The 26,436-nt window shown below is 42.1% G+C and overlaps 1 protein-coding gene across 50 annotated transcripts in view; it reads left to right on the top strand.

The window, feature by feature from the left end:
• KANK1 (KN motif and ankyrin repeat domains 1) overlaps window positions 1–26,436 on the top strand; it is a 204,038-nt gene that overhangs the window by 169,835 nt on the left and 7,767 nt on the right. For 31 of the 50 annotated variants that reach the window (XM_021064476.2, XM_084987069.1, XM_021064459.2 and 28 more), the window contains 5 exons: window positions 3,981–6,653; window positions 20,319–20,516; window positions 21,179–21,287; window positions 22,441–22,683; window positions 24,314–24,401. In XM_021064476.2, the coding sequence (XP_020920135.1) occupies window positions 3,981–6,653; window positions 20,319–20,516; window positions 21,179–21,287; window positions 22,441–22,683; window positions 24,314–24,401 (3,311 nt within the window). Of the gene's footprint in view, window positions 1–1,690; window positions 1,759–3,980; window positions 6,654–20,318; window positions 20,517–21,178; window positions 21,288–22,440; window positions 22,684–24,313; window positions 24,402–26,436 lie in introns of those variants that run through there. The other 19 variants (XM_084987205.1, XM_021064485.2, XM_021064479.2 and 16 more) reach the window with 3 other exon arrangements.

Below are 26,436 nucleotides of genomic sequence, written 5' to 3'. Positions count from 1 at the left end.
TTATGTAAGAAATGCTAATATAGAATAAGCAACTTCAGTCTACAGAATATTTAGATGTTTTTCTTTATATATTTTTTTTTTCTTTTTTTTTTTTCCTTTGTATGGCCACACCTGTGGCACATGGAAGTTCCTGGGTGGGGTCGAATTAGAGCTGCAGCTGTGGTCTTCATCACAGCTTGTGGCAACACTGGATCCTTAACCTACTAGACAAGGCCAGGGATTGAACCCGCATCCTCACAGAGACAGTGTTGGATCCTTAACCTTATAAGCCACAACAGGAACTCCTAGATATTTTTCAAAGTTTTATGTACATACTGTGTATTGTTATTCCTTTAGTAAACATTTTAAAACATCTTTGTTCACAGCATCTTGTTAACTCGTGTGTGTTTGGGAGGGAGAGCAAAGAAGGGACTTTTGAAAATTAAATTAGTTGCTCTCAAGATACAGTCTAGTATAAAGAGGAAAGACAAACGTATAAAAGTCAGGGCCCTATAAGTGCCTTATTTGTGTCAGTGTATATAAAGGTACCCTAGAAACCAAAGATAAAATAATTATGACACTAATTTAGCTGTAGAATAATTTGTGCTGTGGATAATTGTAAAAATGACACATTGAGAAAGTATCTTGCTTTTTTAGTTAGAATGAAATTTCAGTTAGAAGTTCTTAGGACAGTGTGATTCAAGTGATATTAGGAAATAATCAAGCTTACCATAGTTAAATTCTAACCTCTCCAGATTCCCAGATTTAAAAGTCCAGAGTTCACTTTAGAATAATTCAGCATGACCTGTGCCTTTTGTGAACTTTAGAAATAACTAAAGATGGGCCAGTGGAGTTTCACTGAAAAATGTGATGTGTTTTATTTGCGTTTTAAATCCTGTTGTTAATGCATTCTTTAAAAAGTTTTTGAAGATAAATAAACTAAAATTAACCTTTCCCACTGAAAATGCCTAAGCGGGAAAATACGCAGAAAAACCTAAGAGCTACACCAAAATATTAACAATTGCCACTAGATGGTGAGATGGGAGTATATTTTTTTTCTTTAAATGATCTGTACATAACATTCTTTCTTAAAATTTGTAGTTGCTTTATAGTATATTAGTTTCAGGTGTGCAGCATAGTGATTTTTAACACGCATGTACTACTTTTGTAACTGGAAAAAGGTGCTTTTCAACAAAATTTTTTTAAAGAAATCGTCATTAATGGCAGAGGCTCGGCTGAGATTCCTATTAAAGGACAGCTCGTTGCTGGTTTTGAGCCGAACTGGGAAAGTTTCCTGCCTGCTCTGGAACCCATGCGGCAGGGCTGTGAGAACCTGCGGGGAACAGAGGGGTGGATTGTGCCTCCGACTTCCTCAGGTGACTAGGGGCTGAGGCCGCTTAGTTTCCACACGAGAACACACACTCTTTCATGAAGAAGGGACTGGTGCAGCAAACACAGAGCCTCTCTGTGGAGACGCTTAAACTGCTGGCTTTATTTTGACTCCTGGCAAAACTGGCAAGAAGAACGCACATTTTCAAAAGCTCCCGGCTTCCTGTTTGCAGGCAGAAAGCAGGGGATGCCTAGCGCCTGAGTGTGCGGGGGTGGGGTCAGCGTGGCGGAGACCTCATTGGTGAGGACCCAGCCTATGGCATGTGTGCGTGGCTGCCGGCCAAGTTTCCCCGAATGTCCAACCTCCTTCCCTGCGGAGGTAGAGAGCCTGGGCCCGGGAGCTGGAGTGCAGGCAACGGGGAGGGCCGAAGGGTATACTGCGGGCGCAAGGTAGGTGTTCGGCCGGGGGTGGAGGGTGGCGGGCGGGTGGCGGGGGCCTCGGGCAGGACTGATCCCCGAGGCGTGCGCCAGCAGGCAGGCGGCTGGAGCAGTGGCCGGGAGGATTTGACCGACCCAGCATAGAATCAACCCGCACGGGTGAAAGCTGCAGTTTTCCTTTGCTTGTGGAATTTCAGACAGCACTGGAAACAGGTCTGGCCGCATATTTTGAGTGAGTGTGTTGTCCATGTGGAGTTAAAAGGAAAGAAGGGAGGACACGTTCTGTTACCATGAGCACAAGTTTTTGCGCAGCGCTCATCGGCTCGCCCTTAGACTAGAAAATGAGTGGTGCTGAGCACCTCTTTGAAATAGAATTCTTTTCCCACGTGGTTTAGAATTGAAATCTAGTGCCCAAATTCTAACAGCTAGAATGATTTAATGTTTTAAATGAGGACATGATGAATACATAACCTTTTTATTCCTCTACTTGGCTTTTTTTTTTTTTTTTTTTTTGTACTTTTCTTTCCAACATTTCGGAGGGAAGAGGGGGGATGGAGGCGAAAGATTTACTCAGTGTTCACACTATCACGTGTTGCATTTAGCACTGTTGAGGGTGGGAAGCACAAGCCAGCAGCCAAAATTGTTGGAAGGACCTGGACCTTGACAGCAGTCAGGTGGGTTTTTATACCTAGGATAGTGGCAGGGGTACAGATAGCTTGCATTTTCCCTTATTACTTAGGGGTTCTTAGCATAGCTCCCAAATGCAGATCTTGTTATTATGACTCTAGGAAAACACATTACTTAATCCTACAATTTAAACAAACAAAAATGACCTTGGTTTTCAAATTGAAATGCACAACTCAGGTCAGCAGCAAGATCTGTGCCTTAAAAGGTTCTTGTTTCCTTTTCTAAATGTTTGGTTTAGTCAAAAGTAGCATTTACTGAATGCCACATGATCCAGTATTTGGAGGATAGGTTTGACTTTATTTTCATTCTCCTTTGCATCTGTTTGGATCCATCAGAGATGCAAAATGGTATTCTTGGAATAGTGAATGTTTTGTCCAGAAGTCAAAGAGGGGAACAGTTTTCCTCTGGTGGGATAGTTTGGTTTTGTTTTTAAAAGGGAAGACACACGAGTTCCCGTTGTGGCGCAGCAGAAAAGAATCTGACTAGGAACTGTGAGGTTACAGGTTCCATCCCTGGCCTTGCTCAGTGGGTTAAGGATCTGGCGTTGCCGTGAGCTGTGGTGTGGGTCGCATATGCAGCTCAGATCTGCCGTTGCTATGGCTGTGGCATAGGCCAGCAGCCGTAGCTTCAATTTAACCCCTAGCCTAGGAACCTCCATATCCCATGGGTGCAGCCCTAAAAAAGCCAAAAAAAAAAAAAAAAGGAGAGGGGGGACACAAAGTATAGTTGAAGTCTGTCTTCCAGCTGGTGTCTCCCCCCCCCCCCCATTAGAAATGGCCACCATTTAGAAAGCCTGGGTGGGCGTTCCCACTGAGGCACAAGGGGATCGGTGGCGTCTCCAGAGTGCTGGGACACAGATCAATCCCAGGCTGGCACAGTGGCTTAAGGATCTGGTGTTGCCACAACCGTGATATAGGTCACAACTGTGACTCAGATCTGATCCCTGGTCCAGGAACTCCATATGTCTCGAGGTGGCCAAAAGAAGAGGCTGGGTGGTCTGCCAATGAGCAGTAGGTGGGAGAACTCCTGTCCAGGCTTCCTGGACCTGCGCTGACTTGGTGTGTTATTTTAAAACTTTTTGCTTTTTGTGCCTCAGAGTACACTTTATGAAAAAAGAATCCTAATGACTGTTATCTACACTTCAAGGGACTGTAGACAACAAAAGAAATTATCTATTTGAAAATGCTTTCAAGTCTTTTTCATGCATTCTTTTAAAAAATGAAGTATTTAGTATGGAATTATTATATGTCTGTCTCTTAAAAATCATTTTCTCTTTGCATTCATCTAACAACCTTTTGATTTAAATACTTGTATTTCCATTTTTACTCAGGGGAAACTGAAGTTCCTAGAAGTGTATTAACTCTCCCACACAGTTGCTAAGTTGTAGATTCAGGATTAGAACATAGGTGGTAAACTTGTATGTCATAAATCTGCTCATCACACTGCAACATACACAAATATTAGTTTTTACCATTATGTGTGACATTATAATACTCTATTTCTTAGGAAAAACAGATGATGTTAATATTTTCTTCTCTCTCTCTTAGGAAAAGCAGATGACGTTCTGAATGGAGATCATGACAGGGAACAGAAAGATCCTTATTTTGTGGAGACTCCCTATGGTTATCAACTAGACTTAGATTTCCTCAAATACGTAGATGACATACAGAAAGGAAACACCATCAGGAAAGTGAACATCCAGAAGAGACGAAAGCCATCAGTGCCATGCCCAGAAATCAGGGCCACACCTAGTCAGCAAGGTGTATGGACTTCCACGGAATCCCTCTCATCGTCCAACAGTGATGACAACAAGCAGTGCCCCAGCTTCCTCCTAGCCAGAAGCCAAGTTACATCAACTCCAGTCCCAAGGCCACTTGCCCCTCTGGAAACCTCACCCACTTTTCTTACCATCCCAGAAAGTCGACAACTGCCACCACCCTCGCCACAACTCCCAAAGCACAACCTTCATGTCACCAAGACTCTGATGGAGACCCGGAGAAGACTTGAACAGGAGAGAGTCACCATGCAGATAGCACCTAGTGAGTTCCGAAGGCCCAGGCTGGCCAGTTTCGGAGGCATGGGCTCCACGAGCTCCCTCTCCTCCTTTATGGGTTCTGGAAACCACAATAACAACATGTACCAGCTTCAGAACGGATACCAAGGCAACGGGGATTATGGTGGCTATGCCCCAGCTCCTGCCACCACTTCCTCCATGGGGAGCTCCATCCGCCACAGCCCTCTGAGCTCAGGGATCTCCACTCCAGTGACCAACGTGAGCCCCATGCACCTGCAGCACATCCGTGAGCAGATGGCCATTGCTCTGAAACGCCTGAAGGAGCTAGAAGAGCAGGTGCGAACCATCCCTGTGCTCCAGGTAAAGATCTCTGTCTTGCAAGAGGAGAAAAGGCAGTTGGCTTCACAGCTGAAAAACCAAAGAGCTGCATCCCAGAATGATGTCTGTGGTGTGAGAAAGCGTTCCTACAGTGCTGGGAACGCATCCCAGCTAGAACAGCTCTCCAGGACCAGGAGAAGTGGTGGGGAGTTATACATTGACTATGAGGAGGAAGAGATGGAGAGTGTGGAGCAGAGCACACAGAGGATAAAGGAGTTCCGGCAGCTCACAGCAGACATGCAAGCCCTGGAGCAGAAGATCCAGGATAGCAGCTATGAGGCTTCCTCAGAGGTCAGGGAGAACGGGGAGTGTCGACCTCGAGAATGCCGGTCTGTGGCTGTGGGCGCCAACGAGAACATGGACGACATTGTCGTGTATCACAGGGGTGCCAGGTCTTGTAAGGATGCCTCTGTAGGGACAGTCACTGAGACAAGGAATTCTGGGGTCAGCGTGACAGAGGCCATGCTTGGAGTGACCACTGAAGCTGACAAGGAAATTGAGCTACAGCAGCAAACCATAGAAGCCTTAAAGGAAAAGATCTACCGCCTGGAAGTGCAGCTGAAAGAAACCACCCATGACCGGGAGATGACTAAACTCAAGCAAGAGCTGCAAGCTGCTGGATCGAGGAAAAAAGTTGACAAAGCCGTGATGGCCCAGCCACTTGTTTTCAGCAAGATGGTGGAGGCGGTGGTACTGACGAGAGACCAGATGACTGGCAGTCACGTGGACGTGGTTGACACATGTGTGGGGACCTGCGTACAGACAAATAGCTTGGGCATCTCCTGCCAGCCCGATTGTGAGGATAAAGTGGTGGGGCCTGAGCTGCCCATGAATTGGTGGATTGTTAAGGAAAGGGTGGAAACGCAGGACCGATGTTCTGGGCGGTCTGTGGAGATGTGCGACAAGAGCGTGGGTGTGGACATCAGTGTCTGTGAAACAGGCAGCAACACAGAGGAGTCCGTGAACGACCTGGCACTCCTCAAGACCAACCTGAATCTCAAAGAAGTGCGCTCCATCGGCTGTGGAGACTGTTCCGTCGATGTGACTGTCTCCTCTCCAAAGGAGTGCGCCTCCCGGAGTGTGAACACGGAGGCTGTCAGCCAGGTGGAGGCTGCTGTCATGGCAGTGCCTCGTACTATGAGCCAGCACACCAGTACAGCTCTAGAACAGGTGAACCAGTTCACCAACACTGAGACGGCCACCCTTATAGATTCCTGCACCAACACTTCCCTCAGCACCTCAGACAAGCAGACCAGCACCTGGACTGTGGAGATGCGGACGGTGGCCATCGGAGAAGGCCGCGTCAAGGACGTCAGCTCCGCCAAGACACGGTCCATCGGAGTTGGAACGGTGCTGTCTGGCAATGCTGGGTTTGACAGACCGTCAGCTGTAAAGACCAAAGAGTCTGGCGTGGGGCAGATCAGTATTAACGACAACTACCTAGTTGGTCTCAAAATGAGGACCATAGCTTGTGGTCCTCCCCAGTTGACGGTGCGGCTGACAGGCAGCCGGAGGAGTGTAGGTGTTGGGGATGAACCTGTAGGAGAGTTGGTGGAGAGCTTCCAGCCCCAAGCTCTGCCGGGAACGGTGACAGGCTTGGATCATTACATCGAACGTGTCCAGAAGTTGCTGGCAGAACAGCAGGCGTTGCTGGCTGAGAACTATAGTGAATTGGCAGAGGCTTTTGGGGAACCTCACTCGCAGATTGGCTCCCTCAACTCCCAGCTCATCAGCACCCTGTCATCCATCAACTCTGTCATGAAATCTGCAAGCGCTGAAGAGCTCAGGCCCCCTGACTTCCTGAAAACCAGCCTGGGTAAGGTCACAGGTAGGTGGCACTCCTGAGGGTGAGGAAGGATGGGCCCAGTGGAAATCTAGGAGGTAGAGATTGTTTTCAAACCCCTGGAGCCATTTTTCTGGAGCCCTGGAGAAAGCTCTAGAATGGTAATGGGTAGGCGAAAACTAAGACTCTAAATCCATAAGTAGTTTGCCTGATTCTCATTGTCTGATAGTTTCATTGGTGCTGGCTAGGGACTAAGGCTCGTAGAAGAAACTAGTGTTGGAACTGTTTTCTGGGGCTGCTGCTTCAGTAGATTCTTTCAGTTATTTACCTGCTCATTTTTTACAGGAAGGCCTGCAAAAAAAATTGCTGCACTGTTTGTAACCACAATGACCAGTATATTATCAATCAGAATACTGGTAGGAGTGTTTCTAATCGGTTAGCTCAGCAACTAATGATTAAATTCCTGCTCCGTTTCAAGCATAAGTATAGGTGCCTGTTCTCATGGTGCTTACATTCCAGTTGGGGCACAGACAGTAAACAGTGTACCTAAAATGTCAGGAGGTGATGTATGCTGCGAGGAACAGTGGGTGGTGGTGGAAAGGTGGGGCCTGTTGGAGATGGTGTGGTCCAGGAAGGCCTCTCTGATTAGGGTCCCTGAGCCAGAGCTCTGAGGGAAGGGAGCTCTTTCCCACTGTTCATTTTGTTAGGTGCTTACATTTTAAATTTTTGTCTATTTTCCCTTATTCATTGGGATTCCTGTTCACCCCTGCTTTTCTTGAAATTGAGACGAATAATGGAAAAATTAACGTAGAAAATTTGGTGACACGTGCCGTTTCCCAAGAGCCTCACTAAAATGAGTTCCCTTGTTATCAGTTGCATGTGGTTCTAATTGAGCATATTATCCTACAATTGGATTCCATTCCTGGCTTTCCACCTGAGGAAGGAAGGTCACCTTTCTTTATACTTCATTGTGAAATGGGCATTCAGAGGATGTTCATCCTGTCAGGTTGTCAGTGTGTTCATCCTTAACCTGCAGTGAGCAGAGTGGCTTTTGTCATCCTTGAGGTGGTGCTTCTAGCATGTCCAGTGCCGTTTCTTTTGTTGATGTAAGGAACTATGAGGTTTGGAAAGCTAATAAAAACTCTCTACTCTGACCAAATGCTACACCTAAGATGAATTAAAATGTTTCACATGATTGGTATAGTATGCATTAAATTTAATTTCATCTGAAAACATACCATAGAGGCTTTACGTGAACAAACAAAAATTTCAACTACTTTGTTTCCCTTTACAGATAGCCAAAAGGGCAATGGTTTAAAAAAAAAAAAAAGACAAATAGATTATTTTTATATATTCCACAGTTTCACCTGCAAACCTGAATTAGTGTTAGTTTTTAGTAACTGTGCTGTGGAACAGATGGCTTATTGTGGAAGAAAAAAATGAACATGAGAGTGACAGCTGATGTGTGACAGATTTTTGCCTTTTGGAATCAAAGGAGTCTAATAAATGTGCAGGGGAGTCATTTTGGAGTAAAGAGGATTAAAAGGTTGTATGGACTGACGCAGGGTCTTAAGTAACTAATAATATGTCTTTCCACTTCCTTGTTAAACATCATGATGTCAGATGTTGAAGTCAAAACGAAAGTCTTAAATACCTCCAGACACAGATGGTCCTGTGGATCATCCGTTGTAAGAGCATTTTCCTGCCAGCCTTCCTCCCTCCTCCCCAAACCAGGGTTTCTATTTCACATTCTTGCCAAAAATATTCAGCTGTGCCCTTGGAGTAATTCTGCCTGACACCCTGAGCATCAAGACCAGGGATGAGGTTTTGCCTGGCTGTGTTACAGTGTTTTTTGGTCTATTTCCAGTCACACTGACATTCCAGACATCACTGTTTAGATCTGACCCTACAAATGAACACCTAATTCATCAGCTAAAATGAACAAGACCTACGGTATTCATGGACAAAAGTATAAATATTTTTTGTAGCACTTATTTGATCATAGTGGCAGCTCCCTCTCAGGGCTTGCAAGAACAACTTTAATGTATCTCTGTAATTCTCATCATATTTGTATTTTGCTTTAAAGTTCTAGTGAAGGAATTAGGTTAGGAACTCAACCCAGGGCATTGAACTTGTGTGATCTGGTGTCTTTTCTATGGGCTGGAAAGGAAAGTAGCTTCATACAGTAAAGACTGTCAACCTCTGTGGGCTGTGAGGGGTGAAGATGTGTCAGAAGGCACTCTGGCTTACTGCGCACGCTGTGCAGTAAGAGTGAGGAAGAGTGCTCACATACAATCTAGAATACACTTGTGTGTGTGCCGAAAGGAAGTGCAGTCTGGGAAGGTATTCATTTCAGACTTTCTTCCCCAAATCAAATGGTAGGAAATGTGAATTCGACGTCACCAAAAAGAGCATATACATGATCCCTTATGTGAACCTAGTATTTTAGTTTAAAAATTTAAGTTTGGGCACCAGACTAGGTCGGTATTCTGGGTTCGAATTCCTTCTCTGGCACTAGGACAGGTTGTCTTTGTTCCCTCACAGGGTTGAAAGGAAGATTTTGTGAGTTAATGTGAGTAAAGCATTTGGAGTAATCTGCAGCACAGAGTATAAATGCTCAAAAAATGCTGGCTGTCATTGCTGTTAACTGTTTCTCATACTGCAAGAAATGGAGCTGTAGATCTAGAGCAAATTGCCAGACAAAAATGCCACAGAGAGTTGTGTGTGTTTGCTTTTTTTTTTTTTTTTTTTTTTTTTTTTGCTTTTTAGTGCCACACCCAGGGCATATGGAAGTTCCCAGGCTAGGGGTTGAATTACAGCTGCAGCTGCCACCACAGCCACACAGAATCTGAGCCACGTCTGCAACCTACACCACAGCTCACAGCAACGCCAGGGATCTAACCCACATCCTCAGGGATTTACTAGTCAAGTTCTTAACTCACTGAGCCACAGCGGGAACTCCAGTTTTGTGTTTTTAATGCAAATTTTTATCTTCATGACTCTGGCTTCCCCCACCCCCTAATTATTACACCTCCCTAGCTAACAGTTTTATCAAGGTAAAGAAATACAAAGATAAAAATGGGAAAGCACAAAAGGAGTAGAATAAATTTTCAATTCAGATTCTTTGGGAATCTGTGTCAAAGCTGAAAACCACACCTCAAATTAAATTAGGTGTGTGTTAGTACTCAACCCAGAGAATTCTCGTCACTCTTCCTAGGGTTGAAGATTTGAGGGTATCACTTTTTAGTATGCAAAAGAGCATTATTTTTAGCAGCATAATAATAATACCTAACACCTCTTTTCAGTTTCTTGTTGTTGTAACTGGAATACACGCTCTCATAACAAATTAATAGTTCATAAGAACATAAAATTCTGAGAGCCCCCCTCACGTGCTCATGGTGTGACTCCTGTGTGTTTGGTATGTATGAGTGTGAGGGGCTATATTTCAGAGACATTCTTTTTGGACAATATTTTGAATCATACTTATTCTCCTATGTTTTTTTCCCGTGAAACATCACCAACATTTTTTCAGAACGTAAGAGATAATGTCACGGAGTTCCCGTGGTAGCGCAGTGGTTAACGAATCTGACTGGGAACCGTGAGGTTGCAGGTTCGATCCCTGGCCTCGCTCAGGATCCAGCGTTGCTGTGAGCTGTGGTGTAGGTTGCAGACGTGGCTCGGATCCTGCGTTGCTGTGGCTCTGGCGTAGGCCAGCGGCTATAGCTGCGAATCGACCCCTAGCCTGGGAACCTCCATATGCCGCAGGAGCGGCCCAAGAAATGGCAAAAAAAAGACAAAAAGAAAAAAAAAAAGAGATAATGTCAGAGTTGTGATGCAGCTGGAGTTTGGTGGAGACCAAAGGTGATCTGTCAAGTACTTTTTAATTCCTGGTAATTTCATGTATTTAATATTTTCTTCATTGACTTAAAAAATTAAGAGAAAGTAAGTTTCTGTCCTCACAGAAACCTCGGGGATAGAAATGTTTATTCTTTCTGTAAATCAGTTGGATTGTTTTGGTTTGAGGAGTGGATCAATATTTCTTTTTTTCTTTTCCTTTTCCCCTCTGGAAAGAGGGCAGAGGAGAGAGAAAATTCTAGACAAATGATTTGCCGTTACAAACACTCTAAAAATATTTAACTGTCTCTGAGCAAATAACAAACAAAACTATCTGTAACAGTGGAACTTAACTGCCTGCCACATGATTTATATAAAACTCATCACTCATACTCAAATAAAAGAACTGCTTTTTAAATCAGCTTCCATATTTGCACTCTTAGTTGTCTTGGGTTTGCTTAAAAAAATTTATGAACTTGAAGTCATTCCCATGACTGTGAAAGCAATTTTGTAGACAGAGGTCCGAGTCAAAGCAAAAGCAGGGAAAAGAGTCCTTGCTACAAAATACCATTTCTAGTTTGTTTTCTTAGTTCAAATCATATACTGTTTACTTGTCCTAGTACCTTTTATTAAATTCAAAATTTTTCTTTCAATAAGTGCTATAAGAGCATCGAATAATCCAAACCAAATGTTTGTGGAACCCTAGAGTATATGATGGCATGAAGTCATTGAAAGTCTGTTGACCAGGAGGTTAGAAATGCTGACTTCCCGTACTGGCTGCCCAGGAACTTGCTGTAACACTTTAGGGGAGTTTGAGCTGCTGTGTCCTCCTGTGTCATGAGAGGGTAGGATTAGATTTGTCTTGCTTAGGGTCCTTTCAGCAGAATTATTCTATAAAAGTAACTCTTAACCAGGCTGCCCATCAGATTCATCTGGGAAACTTTTTTCCACAAGTCATGGGTTTTCTGCTGCCACCCACTGCTACCACCAACCACTTAACAGGCACTCTCAGGCCCTGTTTCAAGGAAATAGTGTTGGAATAAACAGCCTCGAAACAAGTCTTTTGTTGTTGTTGTTGTTGTTGCTATTTCTTGGGCCGCTTCCGCGGCATATGGAGGTTCCCAGGCTAGGGGTCCAATCGGAGCTGTAGCCACTGGCCTACGCCAGAGCCACAGCAACGCGGGATCCGAGCCGCGTCTGCAACCTACACCACAGCTCACGACAACGCCGGATCATCAACCCACTGAGCAAGGGCAGGGACCGAACCTGCAACCTCATGGTTCCTAGTCGGATTCGTTAACCACTGCGCCACGACGGGAACTCCGAAACAAGTCTTATTCACCTGGGCTCCACAGCTTCATGGACCATTTTCTGTTTGGAATTTTTGTGAAGGAAGTGCACATTTTTTATAGGATTCTCAAAAAATATAGTTGATCCTCAGAGACTGATTACAGACCTTGGGGGAAAACACTTCAGCCCTGAGGAACATCTTTTACAAAGATTTAAAATCTGTCCACCACCTTTGCGAGCCCTTCAGTTGAATGAAAATCTTGTTTGAAAATCTTCCTTTTTAAACCAATGCTTTATCATTTTAAATGAGTATTGTAAAGTAAATGTCTGCACTTTGGGGAAAGATGCAAGTTTACTTTGACACTTTGAATGAATCTCTAAAGTATTTCTGGCGAAGGCATGGAGATGGGTGGTTTTTGAGGACAGAAATGGCTTTCAGTTTCTGGATGTCCAGTCATAAACAATAAAGGGAATTGTTGGTATCGAAAGATGGTTACAACTGTTTTTCCTACAGTCAGCAAGTCGTTCATACCTCAGTAAAGACATTTAAAGTCTGCTCTTTCCCCATCTCTCTTCAGGTCCCTTAGTAGCTATGCATTCATTGTCAACTATATGCAAAGTGTGGGTGCGAAACAGAGGTATAAAATGGTATAAGCCCTGAAAAATTTGCAGTCCAGTTGGGAAGCCAAGACACATATACGAGAAGTATGAATGGTAACCTATGAGGGTATATATTAGCCACTAAATAATATGAAAATAAAAGTGCTTGAAGAATTCAGCTGCAGTCTAAGCTTTCTTACATTTAGGGAGGAGATGAGCTCAGCGTGGAGAGGACGACCTTAGCTTTATCTGGAAGAACGCAGAGCATATCTGCTTAACCCAAGTTGAGTTTATGCAGCCTGTCAGTGTGGGTTTTCTGGGTCAAGTCCTGGGATGGTGTATAATTAAATGTGGGTGGGGTTTGGGTGAGGGAGAATCTGATTCTTAATCCACACTAGCATTTTAATTTCTAAGTACACTTTAGATACATTCAGGACAGCTGTCTGGTATGTTCCCAGGGAAATAGTAAAATGGCCCTAGAAATTACTACACTGTGGCTCTTACCATTTAGTGACTTGATGTTGGTGGCCACATGCACTGATATTCAGGCAGGGTTCTGAGAGGTGAGCCTACAAACAGACAGGGATTGTCCTCTCTCCTCCATCAAAGCTGTATACTTTCCCCCTAAAAGTAATATATACAAATAAAGAAGATGATCCTTTATGAAAATCTCTACTATCTGTTCCCCAAACCAGCATGTGGGCTGAAAGGGGTGAACTTATGCTCAAGCCCTTTTCCTTATGGAAAAACTAGAAGTAGTTTTATATACTTTTGGAAAATGCCTAAATGATTGAATGGTCTCCATTATGACTCAGAAATTTCAGTCCTACCTTTTTTTGACAAGTAAGCTAGATGTTCTTTCAAGATAAAAGTCAGAATGTTTAACTGAAAATTTGTCACAACATAGTTAATTAGCTGGCCACACTGTTCATCACTGTGTTTTCAGAAAGCACTGGCATTATATATAAAAAATATGAGTTAACATACCACAAGATTTGTGGTACATAAACAGAACAACTTTTAAAATCCATTTTAATAAATTTTTTAAAAGTCTATTTTCTGACAAATTTAGAAACACATCGCTATATACCAACAACTAATACCCATTCTGGATGGATAAGTATCACGGAGGAAACTGGAGAAGGTGATCTCTTTGAAAACTCCAGCTCTATTTTTCATTGACTTTTTTTTTTTTTTTTTTTTGGTCTTTTTTGTCTTTTTAGGGCCGCATCCATGGCATATGGAGGTTCCCAGGCTAGGGGTCTAATCGGAGTTGTAGCCGCTGGCCTAGGCCAGAGCCACAGCAAAGCCAGATCCAAGCCACGTCTGCAACCTACACCACAGCTCACAGCAATGCCGGATCCTTAACCCGCTGAGCAAGGCCAGGGATCAAACCCGCAACCTCATGGTTCCTAGTCGGATTCATTTCGCCTGTGCCATGATGGGATCTGCCTGATTTTTTTTTTTTTTTAATATAAACTAGTTTGCTTTATCATGTTTTTCCTTTAACATTTCTAAAGTCAAACACATGAGATTTTCCTTTTAAGTTATTTTTCATTATAGTTTGCCTTAGCTAGCAGTATAATTATCCATATATTAAATGCTCAATGTACTTTAGAATTAGAAGTAATACTTCAAGGGTGCTCTTATTTTCCAGAACACTGAGATTTCTATCATTTGCTGTCTTTTAGTATCACTAATCTGGTCAAGTCGTAAAACAAAGCTCATGCTTTATTGGCATTTATGGTCATTGTAAGTTTGAATTAATGTTGGAAGACTGCACAGTTGCCCACTCCCCCATTACTCTCTCCCCAGTGGTGCCTTCAGAAACCATTGCCCCCCCCAGGTGGGAGTTTTGAGCAGTGCGGCCAGAGTGCCAGAATCCTGAAGGTGTTTGGTGATTATTCTTGTTTTTATGCTTATTGTTTGTGGAGCATTTACTGTTTGTTAAGGATTTCTGCCATTAGTGGTCTAGGGCTGCTAACCAAACTACCAGTAAATTCCTAATAATTAATTCACATGGTGCCAGTTGATGGAGTGAAATCAGAGGGAAGTCTAAACTCTTTTTTATAGCAGTCAAGTTTTACATTGTTTTCAGCAAATTTTTGATGGGTTAATTTAATTCACTGGTTCTTCATCCCAGCACATTAGAATCACTTGCAGAGCTTTTAAAAACTACTAATACTTGGTCCCACCTGCGGATTGTTTATTGTATCTGTATTTGAAAGCATCACCCCCCAACTCAGGTCGCTGTAAAGGGCAGCCAGGATTGAGACTTTTGAATTGTGTTGGCCATTTTTGTTTTGTTTTGTTTTTAGGCATATGAAGGTTCCCAGGATAGGGGTCTAATTGGAGCTACAGCTGCTGGTCTGTGCCATAGCAATGTGGGATCTGTGTCTGCGACGTACACCGCAGCTCATGGCAATGTTGGATCCTTCGCCCTCTGAGCATGGCCAGGGATCGAACCCAAAACCTCATGGTTACTAGTCAGATTCATTTCTGCTGCACCATAAGAGGAACTCCCTTGTTGGTCATTTTATTTCTGGCTTTCTTGACTGCACTTTGCCTGTGTTTTCCTTGAACACAGCTGTCACTTGTCAGAGGCTTAGGCTGGTGCATGTGTCATCTTATGTGTGCCCTCTAACCATAGTGGGTCTTTATCAAGTTCAGGCAGTTGTTTCTGGGTCACTCAAGAGCAGTCAAAATTTCACCACCATCCAAAAGACATTTTCTGGCAATAAAGGTGACAAATTCCCTCTGATGCATTGAATGAGAATGAGCCTAACATTTGGAATTGTTCTTTGCCTTGCTGGTTAGTCTTGACAGAATCCCTGTGACTTTCTATGGAGTTACACAGGCACTTACTGAAGGCTTTTCACTGTCTAACACTGATCAGAGCACTGAGAATGACTCCAGATAAAACTGTAGCATGGGGGAGTTCCCTTTGTGACACAGCGGAATCGAACCCGACTAGGATCCATGAGGATGTGGGGCCTGATCCCTGGCCTCACTCAGTGGGTCAGGATCCGTCGTTGCCATGAGCTGTGGTGTAGATTGCAGGCATGGGCTCAGATCCTGTGTTGCTGTGGCCGTGGCTGGCAGCTGTAGCTCTAATTTGACCCCTAGCCTGGGAAGGGAATGTCCATGTGCCTCAAGTGTGGCCCTTAAAAAAAAAAAGAAAAAAGAACGTAGCACAGAGGGTCCAAGAGCTTATATCCTCACAGAGGGGACACACATGAGACCCAGTGGAGGGGAGAGTATATTCTGGCCTGTTCAGTGAGTGCTGCGGAACAGTGAGGGGGAATTGGTATCATATAAAAATACCACAGAGTAAATAGAAATGGTGCCACGCCTTGAGAATGGGTAGAATTCTACTGTTATAAAGGAAGCTGGAATTCTAGGCCTATAGGACAGTCTCGTAAGACAGGCATAGTGGTGAGAGCAATTAAGTCACCAGCCCACTCTGAGTCAGTAGAGAGTAGAAGTATTTGAGCACTACCCAAGGCAAGAAGAAGCAATCCTGTCCCTATGAAGGACCCTCACATGCCTGCTTGAGAGAGTAGACCTTGGTGAGAGAAGCTTTAAAAAGCCCTAATTTATAAAACTAAGTTTTGGGGAAGAAGAATGATTGCCTCTGGTGGGGAGATTATCTTAAGAAGGGCAGGAGGGGAGTTCCTGTTGTGGCGCAGTGGAAATGAATCCAACTAGCATCCATGTGGATGTGGGTTCGATCCCTGGCCTTGTTCAGTGGGTCAGGGATCTGACGTTGCCATGAGCTTTGGTGTAGATTGCAGATGTGGCTCAGATCCCATGTTGCTGTGGCTGTCGCATAGGCCTGCAGCTACAGCTCTGATTCAACCCCTAGGCTGGGCACCTCCATATGCCATGGGTGCGGCCCTAAAAAGCCAAAAAAAGAAAAAGAAAAGGTACACAGAAATTGACAGAACAATGTAAATAAACTATAATAAAAAAATAAAAACCTAAAGAAAGAAAGAAAAGGGCAGGAGGTGGAGAGTGTGGATTTACTGGGTCATTAGAAATACTTTATCTGAATTAGGAGGTGCTAACAGATGTGTACATTTACCAAATTTCATCAAATTCTGCACTTAAAGTCTATTCATTTTATTCTTTATAAATTATGTTTCAATTTAAAATTATCTTTTAAAGCTCTTTTTATAAGGAAAGAGAACCTTTGGATTAAGACATAAAACCTAGAGTAAATCTGTCATGGTTCAGCGGAAATGAATCCAACTAGTATATATGAGGATGGGAGTTCAATCCCTAGCCCCGCTCAGTGAGTTAAGGATCCAGCGTTGCCATGAGCTGTGGTGTGCATCGCAGACACAGCTGTGGCTGTGGCGTAGGCCGGCAGTTGTAGCTCCTCTTCAGCCCCTAGCCTGGGAACTCTATATGCCATGGGATCGGCCCTAAAAAACAAATAAATAAATAAATAACTTAAAACAGTAGCAACAAATGGAAACATAAGATTAGGGTTCTGATTCAAACACTCTTAAAAATTCTTAAGAGATAGTTGGAGAAATTTGAATACTGACCAGATAAGCAATAATTTTAAATTATCTTTTTTAAACTTCGATAGTGTTAGATTTGTAACTTTTTTTTTTTTTTTTGTCTTGCCTTTTCTAGGGCCACTCCCGCGGCACATGGAGGTTCCCAGGCTAGGGGTCTAATCAGAGCTGTAGCCGCTGGCCTAAGCCAGATCCACAGCAACGTGGGATCCGAGCCTTGTCTGCAACCTACACCACAGCTCACAGCAACGCCAGATCCTTAACCCACTGGGTGAGGCCGGGATCGAACCCGAAACCTCATAGTTCCTAGTCAGATTTGTTAACCACTGCACCACGATGGGAACTCCAATTTGTAATTATTTTTAAGAGTTCTTTGTTTTAAGAATATACACTAAAATATTTATGGATGAAATGATAGTATCTCTAGCTTTTGCTTCAAACTAATCCAGTGTGAGTGGGTGAAGAAAGTATAGGTGAAACCAGATTGGTGATCATTATTGAAAAGCCAGTGATGGGAACAGAGGGATTTATTATACTCATCTACTTTTGTGGATGTTTAACTGTTCAGTAACAATAAAAACTATTACTATATTTGCATTTTAAAAAATCACAATTGGTTCTTGAATGGAAAGTGCTTAGGGAAAGTGTTTTCTAGGAAGTGTTCTGGCACTTGGAGTGATTAACTATTGAGACTCTTTGGAGGTTACTGCAGTAATTTCAACATAATGATGAATGGAGCTAGAGAAGAAGGAATGAAGACAAATGCCCTGCTTTGTTTACTTAAAGTAAGGCCAAGGCACTTGAGATGCTTCCTATTTGCTATTAGGGGACACATCAGGTCATGGGGGCATTGAAGGTTATTTGGAGGGCTGCATTCAGTACTTTCTGTGTGTGCTGAGGAGGGCAGTGGTTTTGTGAAGGAATCACCCAGCAGTTCCGGTGGCTAAAGATCCAGAGGAGGGAGTGCTGTGCTGTTGATTAGTGGACAAAGTACCATTCACGGAATTAGGAAAGGTATGTTCCAGTCCAGCTTTGTGACCTCAGGCATGTCCTTAGCCTTCAAAAGCCTTAGCTTGGAAATACATTAAAATTTAAATGATGTCTGATGCCTCACTTTGAACTTTTTGCCTCCATTCACCTTTTGTCTGGGTGTGTGTGTGTGTGTGATTTTTTTTTTTTTAATTCTTTTTCTGTGGTATATGGAAGTTCTCAAGCTAGAGGTCAAGCCACAGCCACTCTAGAAGCAATGCCAAGTAGTTATGCTGTGAGCCACAAGAAAAGTCCTTTTTTAAACTAGTAGTTATTTCGTTATTTTAAACCGGTAGTTTCCAAAGTGGGTCACCTGCACCAGAGTCGTGTATGCGGGAGTCAGTGAGGAGTGTCAGAAATGCACATCACTGGGCCCCCAACCCAGACCCTCAAAATGATTTTCTGGCAGCAAGTGCCTGGAAATCTGCATTTTAGCAAACATCCCAGGCGATGCTTATAAACAATGGACTTGAAGAGAACAGTTTTGTTTTTTTTTTTTCCCACTGTACAGCAAGGGGGTCAGGTTATCCTTACATGTATACATTACAATTACATTTTTCCCCCACCCTTTCTTCTGTTGCAATATGAGTATCTAGACAAAGTTCTCAGTGCTATTCAGCAGGAGAAGAGAACAGTTTTTGAGTTTATCATCTTTTACTTCTGATTGCCTCAAAATACAATCAGTACTTGAATTCATTTTCTTCTCAAAATATAATGGATTTCAAAACTTTACTTTAAAAGAAAGTTGTGATCAAATTCTTATCACATGGCATTGTGGGTAGATATAAATTTTTTATTTGTATTATTATGTTTATAATACATAATTTAGGAAATAATAGATACACAAGAAAAAATGTAACAACCTGTAATTCTCTAGCTTTAGGAAAACATTGTTAAACAGCTTTATTTTATATCCTTACAGATACGTAAACTTAGCACTATAATTATTTTAAAAAATAGGTTTATTTTCTTCCTATTTTAAAAACTCACAACACATTATGCTCATTTTTCAATGTTAATAAATAGAATACTCACATTATATATATATATGTAATTATAACCTATATCAACATTTCTAATGGCCAAATTAAATTATTTTGTGTAAGTGTACCAGAGCTTATTTCACCAGTTTCTTGTTGGCACTCTGTGGTATTTGCCTCTTTTTTTACACATGAAAACAGTGAACCTCCTTTTATATCTTTTTGTGCATCCTTAAGGTAAAACTTCTAGAAAGCAAATTGCTAAGTCAAAGAATTTTTTAATTCCTTTTAAGCGATTTTGAAGAGTTAATATTCGCTATAGGAAAAAAATGGCAAATACAGAGAATAGTTTAAATTACCATAGCTTCCAGATAGCATATATGTAATGTATGTATATATGTATATGTACATATAGAATCATACCATACATAGAATTTTATGTTTTTCTCATTTAACCATAGAGTATAAAGGTCTTTCCATATCAACCACATTGAAAATTCTGTTATGTGCATTATCACATAATACTTAATCGAATTTTTCTGCCTTATCAGTGAGGACCTATTAAGTACCTAATGTATGCAAAAGCAATATCTAAGATGTGAGAGAAACAAAGTCGATTAGAAATGTGTGGTGCCCTCAAAATGTTTATGGACAAGAAAGGAATCTAAGAGAATCACAAAAATCAGCTAGCACTTTGTACTATAGATCTTGTAAGAGAGTCTTAAAGATGGGCTGTGAGCTTTCAAAGAAAGGAGAGTGGATTTCAGGTAGGGAGATGAGGGAAGGCTCAGAAGAGGAGTGGTGGGAGGGTGAGGAGGGTAAGCAGGGCGGACATGCTATTAGAAGAGGAGACCCCACTTTCTACACTGTGGGTTCCACATACTGGATGCAGTCCCCACCCCAAAAAGGACCACAGGTGTAGTGGCAGATAAACTTGGGGAGATAAGTTGGTGCCACATGGCAGGTGGTGTAGCATATCTGGCTGAGCGGCATAGGCTACGTTGCCAGAGTGGTGGGGAACTTTTTAGGTTTTTGAGGTTTTGTTTTAGCTGGAGTTAAGGATGGGATTTGAGCTGAGTGGGTGTTCTGTTCTGCAGCACCGTGGGAGAGGGTAAAATGGTGAAGGGAAAGAGGCAGACAGGATGCTACGCTGGTGGCCCAGACCAAGCTCGGTGGTGGCACCAGAACAGAGGGAAGAGAGGCACTGTGGAGTTAGAATGACCCCTTCAGATGGGGTCATAAAGGGAAGGGACTAGAGTCAAGAAGGCCTTGTGGGTTTGATTTTGGATGGCTTTGGATAGTAGTGCCACGTATTCAAAAAGAAAACACCAGAAAAGCACTTGAGAAAATGAGTTGCAGGCAGCTTTTTTTTTTTTTTTTTTTAAACCGTTTAGTCCATTTTATTTGGTTCTAGCATCATATATATTCTACACCCTTCTCCTTCCTGATAGGCAGTAATTTGGAATATACCTGTAAGTGTGGAAGCCTTCAGTCAAGAGGACCATTAAACCCCCAGACATCCCAGCATGAGCAAGAGGTGGGGACCACGGAAGGGAAGCCCATCAGCGGCCAGGATACCTTCCCCCCTCAGGAAACCACATTGTCTGCAGTGAACCTGACAGATGACCAGATAGCCGCTGGCCTCTATGGTAATTTTCTCCACTCACAGCCTTTCTCAGCATCAGGATTCTAGGACCAGAGTTGTCAGCCTTCCATTCTAATACCTTCCAGTCTAATACCAGTGTGCCTTATAAATTGTCCTGGAAGAATGATTACACGGTTGTTAGGAAGGTAGGCCTGTAATAACTTTGATTATCAAAGAAAGCCATGCAGTCCCCTTAAGAAAACTCACCTGATGTTGCAAATTATAAAATATTTTGAACAGCATTTCACTTTTTCACAGTCTGGCAAGCATAAATTTTTTCCAGGTTATCTCAATGGAAAAGAAAAAAAGATTAATGATAATCGCTATTGTAGTGCCTAGATGGTTTTTGAGGAACAAGTGAGACATGACATTACTTTATAAACAGTAAAGCCTGATTATAGATGGTAGTTGTCACTGCTTTTGTTGTGTCTGGAAGGACTAATGGATTTTTTTTTTCCATTTAACAGACATTATTAATAGAACTTTGAATTATTTTTTTTTTGCATACATACAACTTTCCAATGGATTTTGAGAAAATTTCTCATATATACACTCCAGGATTTATATTTACATGAGTAAAAAAATGTACATTAAGAAAGAGTATCTGTTCACTTCTATGGGTATGAGTTATATTAATTTTGACCACCGTGATTCACTTTTCCACAGTATGTACAAATAACGAAAGTACACTGAAGTCCATCATGAAGAAGAAAGATGCCAACAAAGATTCAAATGGAGCGAAGAAGAATCTTCAGTTTGTTGGCATTAATGGAGGGTAAGGACAGATGGTGGTACTCGTGTTTATACATGGTCTGTTTCCTTTGCTTCCTGCCTACTCAAGTCATATTTAAAGATGCCTAGTCTGGGTTGCTGCCGCATCTGGGTAACCGAAGATTGCCTCCTCAGAAAGGTGCATTTGGGCTTCTCTCCTCTCTTCTTGCTGTCTTTGAGGATATTTCTCTCTTGAAAGGATACCTGATGAAGCTGAGTAGTTTACATCTTCTCACCTCTGATCTGAAACAAATGGCCTTCAACAAAAGCAGCAGACGGCAGGTTCCCTGCACTGTTGGACAGCTGGTCCTTAAGCTGTGTCAGACCTCAGCCACAAAGAGACTGAGAGCATCATTCTATGGGCCAGGGGTAGCCATCCATTCCTTCACAATGGGTTGTTTTTGCTTAGCTCTCCATGTTGACAAACCAAATAGTAAGGTCTTTTACCTGAAGAGTAACCTCACCATGCCATCAGTTCTTTACTTTCTAAATAGAATGTGTATTCCTTCTCTTTTAATTGGCCCAGGTAAATGGTTAAGCCTGTTCATCCTCCTACAGTTGAATCAAAGCAGTAAATCTATTAATTGACACCTGGCCTCGCCAAGAAGGCTATAGAGCAGTTAGTTGAGGTAATATCTATAGTAAAGTATACCATGATGATTTAACTCAGTGGTGCCTGTTTACCAAATCTTTAAAATTTTATTGGATAATGTGTCCCACATTTTGGAGGCTATGTATCAGAGGAACTGTTGGTTACTTACATAATCTGTTTGTCTTGACCCTAGGAGAGTTAATAGATCAAAATAGGAAGAATGAAAAGGGGGAAGAAAAGGAATAGGAAAAATGAACAACTGCAGACCTGGTTTCCATAATATAAGTTTCCTTTGATTTATACTAAGCCAGAGGTTCTATGTACCTACATACATATTTTTTTTTCTACAAGGTTACCAATTGACAACCTAGGTTATCCTTTTTAAGTGAGACCCATTCAAACAACCAGACTTCTCTATAGATCTTACAACAAACTTCTAAGTATAGGGTTAAAACCACTGGTGAAATTTCTATAGTCAGTTAACAGCTTTCCCTTCATAACAATTTCTGTCCCTGGGTCTTTATGGGCACACCTCGCATCTCCTGAACTCCCAATTGCCACCTAGGTATGAAACAACTTCAAGTGATGATTCCAGCTCAGAGGAAAGCTCTTCTTCCGAGTCAGATGACGAGTGTGATGTCCCTGACTGTCCTCCTGAGGAAGAGGAGGAGGAAGAGGAGGACGGAGTCACTCGGGGAATGGCGGAAGGGCAGCGTGCAGTTAATGTGGAAGGTTTCAAGTCCACCAGGGTGGAAGATGAAATGCAGGTTCCAGAATGTGAACCTGAGAAGGTGGAAATCAGAGAGAGGTGTGGTACACCCCCCCTTCCCTCCCCCTTCCCACGTTTGATGTACTTTGGCAGTAGAATTGACTGGTTAGGAGATTGTACACTTGTATCTTAGTTTGGTCTTTTCCGATTTCCAAAGGAGAGCTAAACTTTACCTGTTCCTCAGAGGTATGTATATCTTGTCATGATGCTAAGAAGTGCTAGTGCGGAACTAGATCTCTTATGGGTAGCAAAAAGAAGGGCTTGCTATCTGTTCACGTTTGTTTCTTTAACGATTTGCAATCTAATTTTTTACGTGGAGTCACCATCTGCATAACTATTAAGCACCACAAAAGTTGCCATTGTTTGAACTTAAAGGCCTGTTAGAAGTTTTTGTGAATAGCACATTTCACATTTTAAAGTTTTAGATTTTACCATTAGCCATTTATCCTCCTACAGGTGTCAGTACTGTTATTATAGGATCATTGTGTATGAGAGGAACTGTTTTTGGCCTCAACTGAAGACCACGTTTAACTGTAAGAATGATGTAATCAGTCATGTGCCCATATTTTGTTGCTCATTGAGTGACTAGAAACACCACAAGAGTGGATTTGGGACCATCATAAACAGCAGCTGAAATATCAAATAAACACTTTGGTTGGCTGAATGACGTACCTAAAAATGTAGTCAGTCTTAAAGACTTAGCAAATATGGAGTCAATGCTTATAAAACAGGAGAGAGTAGAACAGATGGAATTTCAGTATAGTTTTTCACCATATGAAGTATAAATAAAACATTTCAGAAAAGTCATCTCTATTTAATTTGGCAAATGAATGTTTAACTGCATTAGCACAAGGTAAGTGTCTTTAGTTTATATTTCCAAGTATTTTCAAATGGTTTAATATCTTGACATCTGTTGGTTTTTTAACAGCTTTATTGAAGTATAATTTATCTGCTATATGTCATCTGACTTTTAAGCTTATATTTTCATGTCAGTTAAACAAACACTTCCTGAGTCACCAAATGTGATTTCAGATGTGGTTTTAATAGTCAGCATAGCAGGTATGGGGTAATTCTGACCTCCTCAACCCCTCAACAGTACAAATATTTTTAAGAACTTAGAACAGGGAGTTCCCTTTGTGGCTCAGTGACAACAAACCTGACTAGTATTTATGAGGATGCAGATTTGATCCCTGGCCTCACTCAGTGGGTTGGGGGATCCAGTGTTGCCATGAGTTGTGGTGTAGGTCACAGACACAGCTTGGATCTGGTGTTCCTGCAGCTGTGGTGTAGGCCACCAGCTACAGCTCCAATTCGACCCATAGCCTGGGAACCTCCATGTGCCACAGGTGCAGCCTTTAAAAAAAAGCAAAAAAAAAAAAAAAACTTAGAACAAAAAGAGTGGAAAATATCCACATGTTATTCCATGAGGTGGTCACATGGGCCAAAGTGGTAGAGCCAAAATCTCCTCTTATGAATAGACCTGAGTTCTGGCTGGAGGCCTTGACTCTATATGGTAGCATCAATCCTCAGCTGCCTAGCACCACCACCACCTGCCGAGGCTGACTTAGAGCCTCTTGGCTTGTAAAGGATGACAGAGTTTGAGGTAAACATGCCTTTCCCTTTGTGGCCAGTCGTGAGCTTTCTTTCTTTTTTTTTCCCCCCCTTTTAGATATGAATTAAGTGAAAAGATGTTGTCTGCATGCAACTTACTGAAAAATAATATAAATGACCCCAGAGCTTTGACCAGCAAGGATATGGTAAGTCTGACCTACACTGTCCCTGTACAGAGTGCCTGAGTGGACACCATTGTTAAGGCATCTCTAGCCTGTGCTTGAGCTATTGTTGTCTGCATGCTTTCCCCCAAACTATTCCTAGCGTGTGTGGGCAGAGAGAACCTCCTCTGTCCTGCTCGCTGGACCACACCATGAATGCTTCCCTGGATCCGACTTCAGACACCCTTTATCCACCCTGTACTTCCTTGGGGGTTGAGCATCTGCAAGGCACCTACTTGCCTGTGGAAAGGAGGGCTAATTTCAATCATTCATTATCTTTCTACATCTTCTGCTGCTTGCAGAACTTTGTGATCCAGGGAGCAGAATCCGGGAATTTTTTGTTTTTTAAGTTAGCCTATGTTTTTAAAAAGAAACCTATCTGGGCTGAGGTCAGCATTCCTTTCAGTTATGAAACTACATATTATGTTCTGATGTGGAATGCAGGCAGTCACTATTTTTAAACCTAGAAATAACTGCACTTGTCATCTTCTCACAGTTTGAGAGATTCAGGAGCAAACAGCAAAGAAGTTGGTAGTTGCCTTAGGTGACATGAATAGCACAACATAGGACCGTTAAATGTTTCCATGGCCATGGTGAATCTGATGTCATCACCAAGTCTTTCACTATTCCATTTATTGGTGACATTTAGATAGGTGGCTTCTTTCCCAGGTCTGACAGATCTTCTCATTGACAGCTCTCTTCAGTGCATTAAGAAAGTGTAGCATCCCATGTTATTTTAGATATTAATGTACATTCACATCTTTGCATGTTAGCAATAGATTTACTATGAAGTTTTTTTTCTTTTTTAATGATTTTTTTATTTTTTTCCATTACAGTTGGTTTACAGGTTCTGCTGATTTCTAGTTTTATGCTGAATAACTTAATTCCACAGCTAGTGAGAAAGTTCATTCATAGGTCTCACAAGATTACAATGTTATATCACCAAAATGTTAGGACTAGAAGGGACTTATGGAATTATTTAATGCTGGAAAGGCAAGTAGTTTTCCTCATACAGCAAACACAGTCTGAGGAGTAATTGGTGGTGGTTGTCATCAGCATGAGGAGTGTGGGGGCGTGTGTCCATGAAGCCAGTCTATTCTGGTCCCTCCTGTTTTAACTGAGGCCCTAAAGATTATAAGTCTTGTCTGGAGTGTCAACTACTAGTTAGTGCTGGAATTAGAATTTACTTACCTTAAATACTGGTCCATGTTTTGTTTATCCTGGATAAATCATATTACCTTATTACATAGCTTCTTTTTTTAAAATTATGCTGTCTTCTCATATTTGTTTATATGGCTATAGGAACAAATTTATCAGAGTCAGCTGAGTCTTGACATTCAAATACTGTGCTGAAAAAGGAGCATGACCGTGATGTTTACAGAAGAAAATACTAAATGAAATCCCTGGCCTGGAGGGACATGAAACTACATATTGAACTCCATCAGTATAGACTGAGTGCCTGTCTATGCCTTGGTCACAATAGTAAAACCGGGAAAGGTCATTGCAGTGTTAATATTTCCCACTAGGTTTAACCCGAACTTGGAGTAGAAATTGGGTTGCCTACATGGGTATGTCTCCCAACCTAGTGCTGTGGAAATGTTGAAGAAGTTGAGGTTTGTCTGGATAGGAAGGAAGCAGCACAATTAAGTGTGTTAAGTAATTTCTCATGTCCTGAGTACTGTGAAAATCACTTAAAGGCTAGCATACCTACATAATAATAATTCAGTAATAAAGGGATCCTGGCCTACGTGGTGCACATGTATTGCCTAATTTGTCTTCATCACAAACACTGTAAAGGGAGGGTATTTTCATTATCCCCATTTTGCAGATGAGGAAACTGGGGTACAGAATAAGTATCTTCCAGAGCATTGTACAGCTCATCATTAGCAGAGCCAGAATTGAAACCTCTGGCAGTGGTATGACTCTTGCACAGTGCTATATGTCCTTTTTATAGAAGTTAGAATACACGAGTGTTTTAAAATCAGGAGGGATATTTCAGTGTGGAGTTTGAGGCTTCTCT

Source organism: Sus scrofa, chromosome 1 (assembly GCF_054392235.1).
Source record: "Sus scrofa isolate SSC_HxYL_T2T_F1_AM1 chromosome 1, Sscrofa_HxYL_maternal_Yorkshire_Landrace_v2.0, whole genome shotgun sequence".
In the NCBI taxonomy this organism is placed as follows: domain Eukaryota; kingdom Metazoa; phylum Chordata; class Mammalia; order Artiodactyla; family Suidae; genus Sus; species Sus scrofa.
The sequence above is the reverse complement of the archived record's forward strand: the minus strand, read 5'-3'. Positions and strand labels throughout refer to the sequence as shown.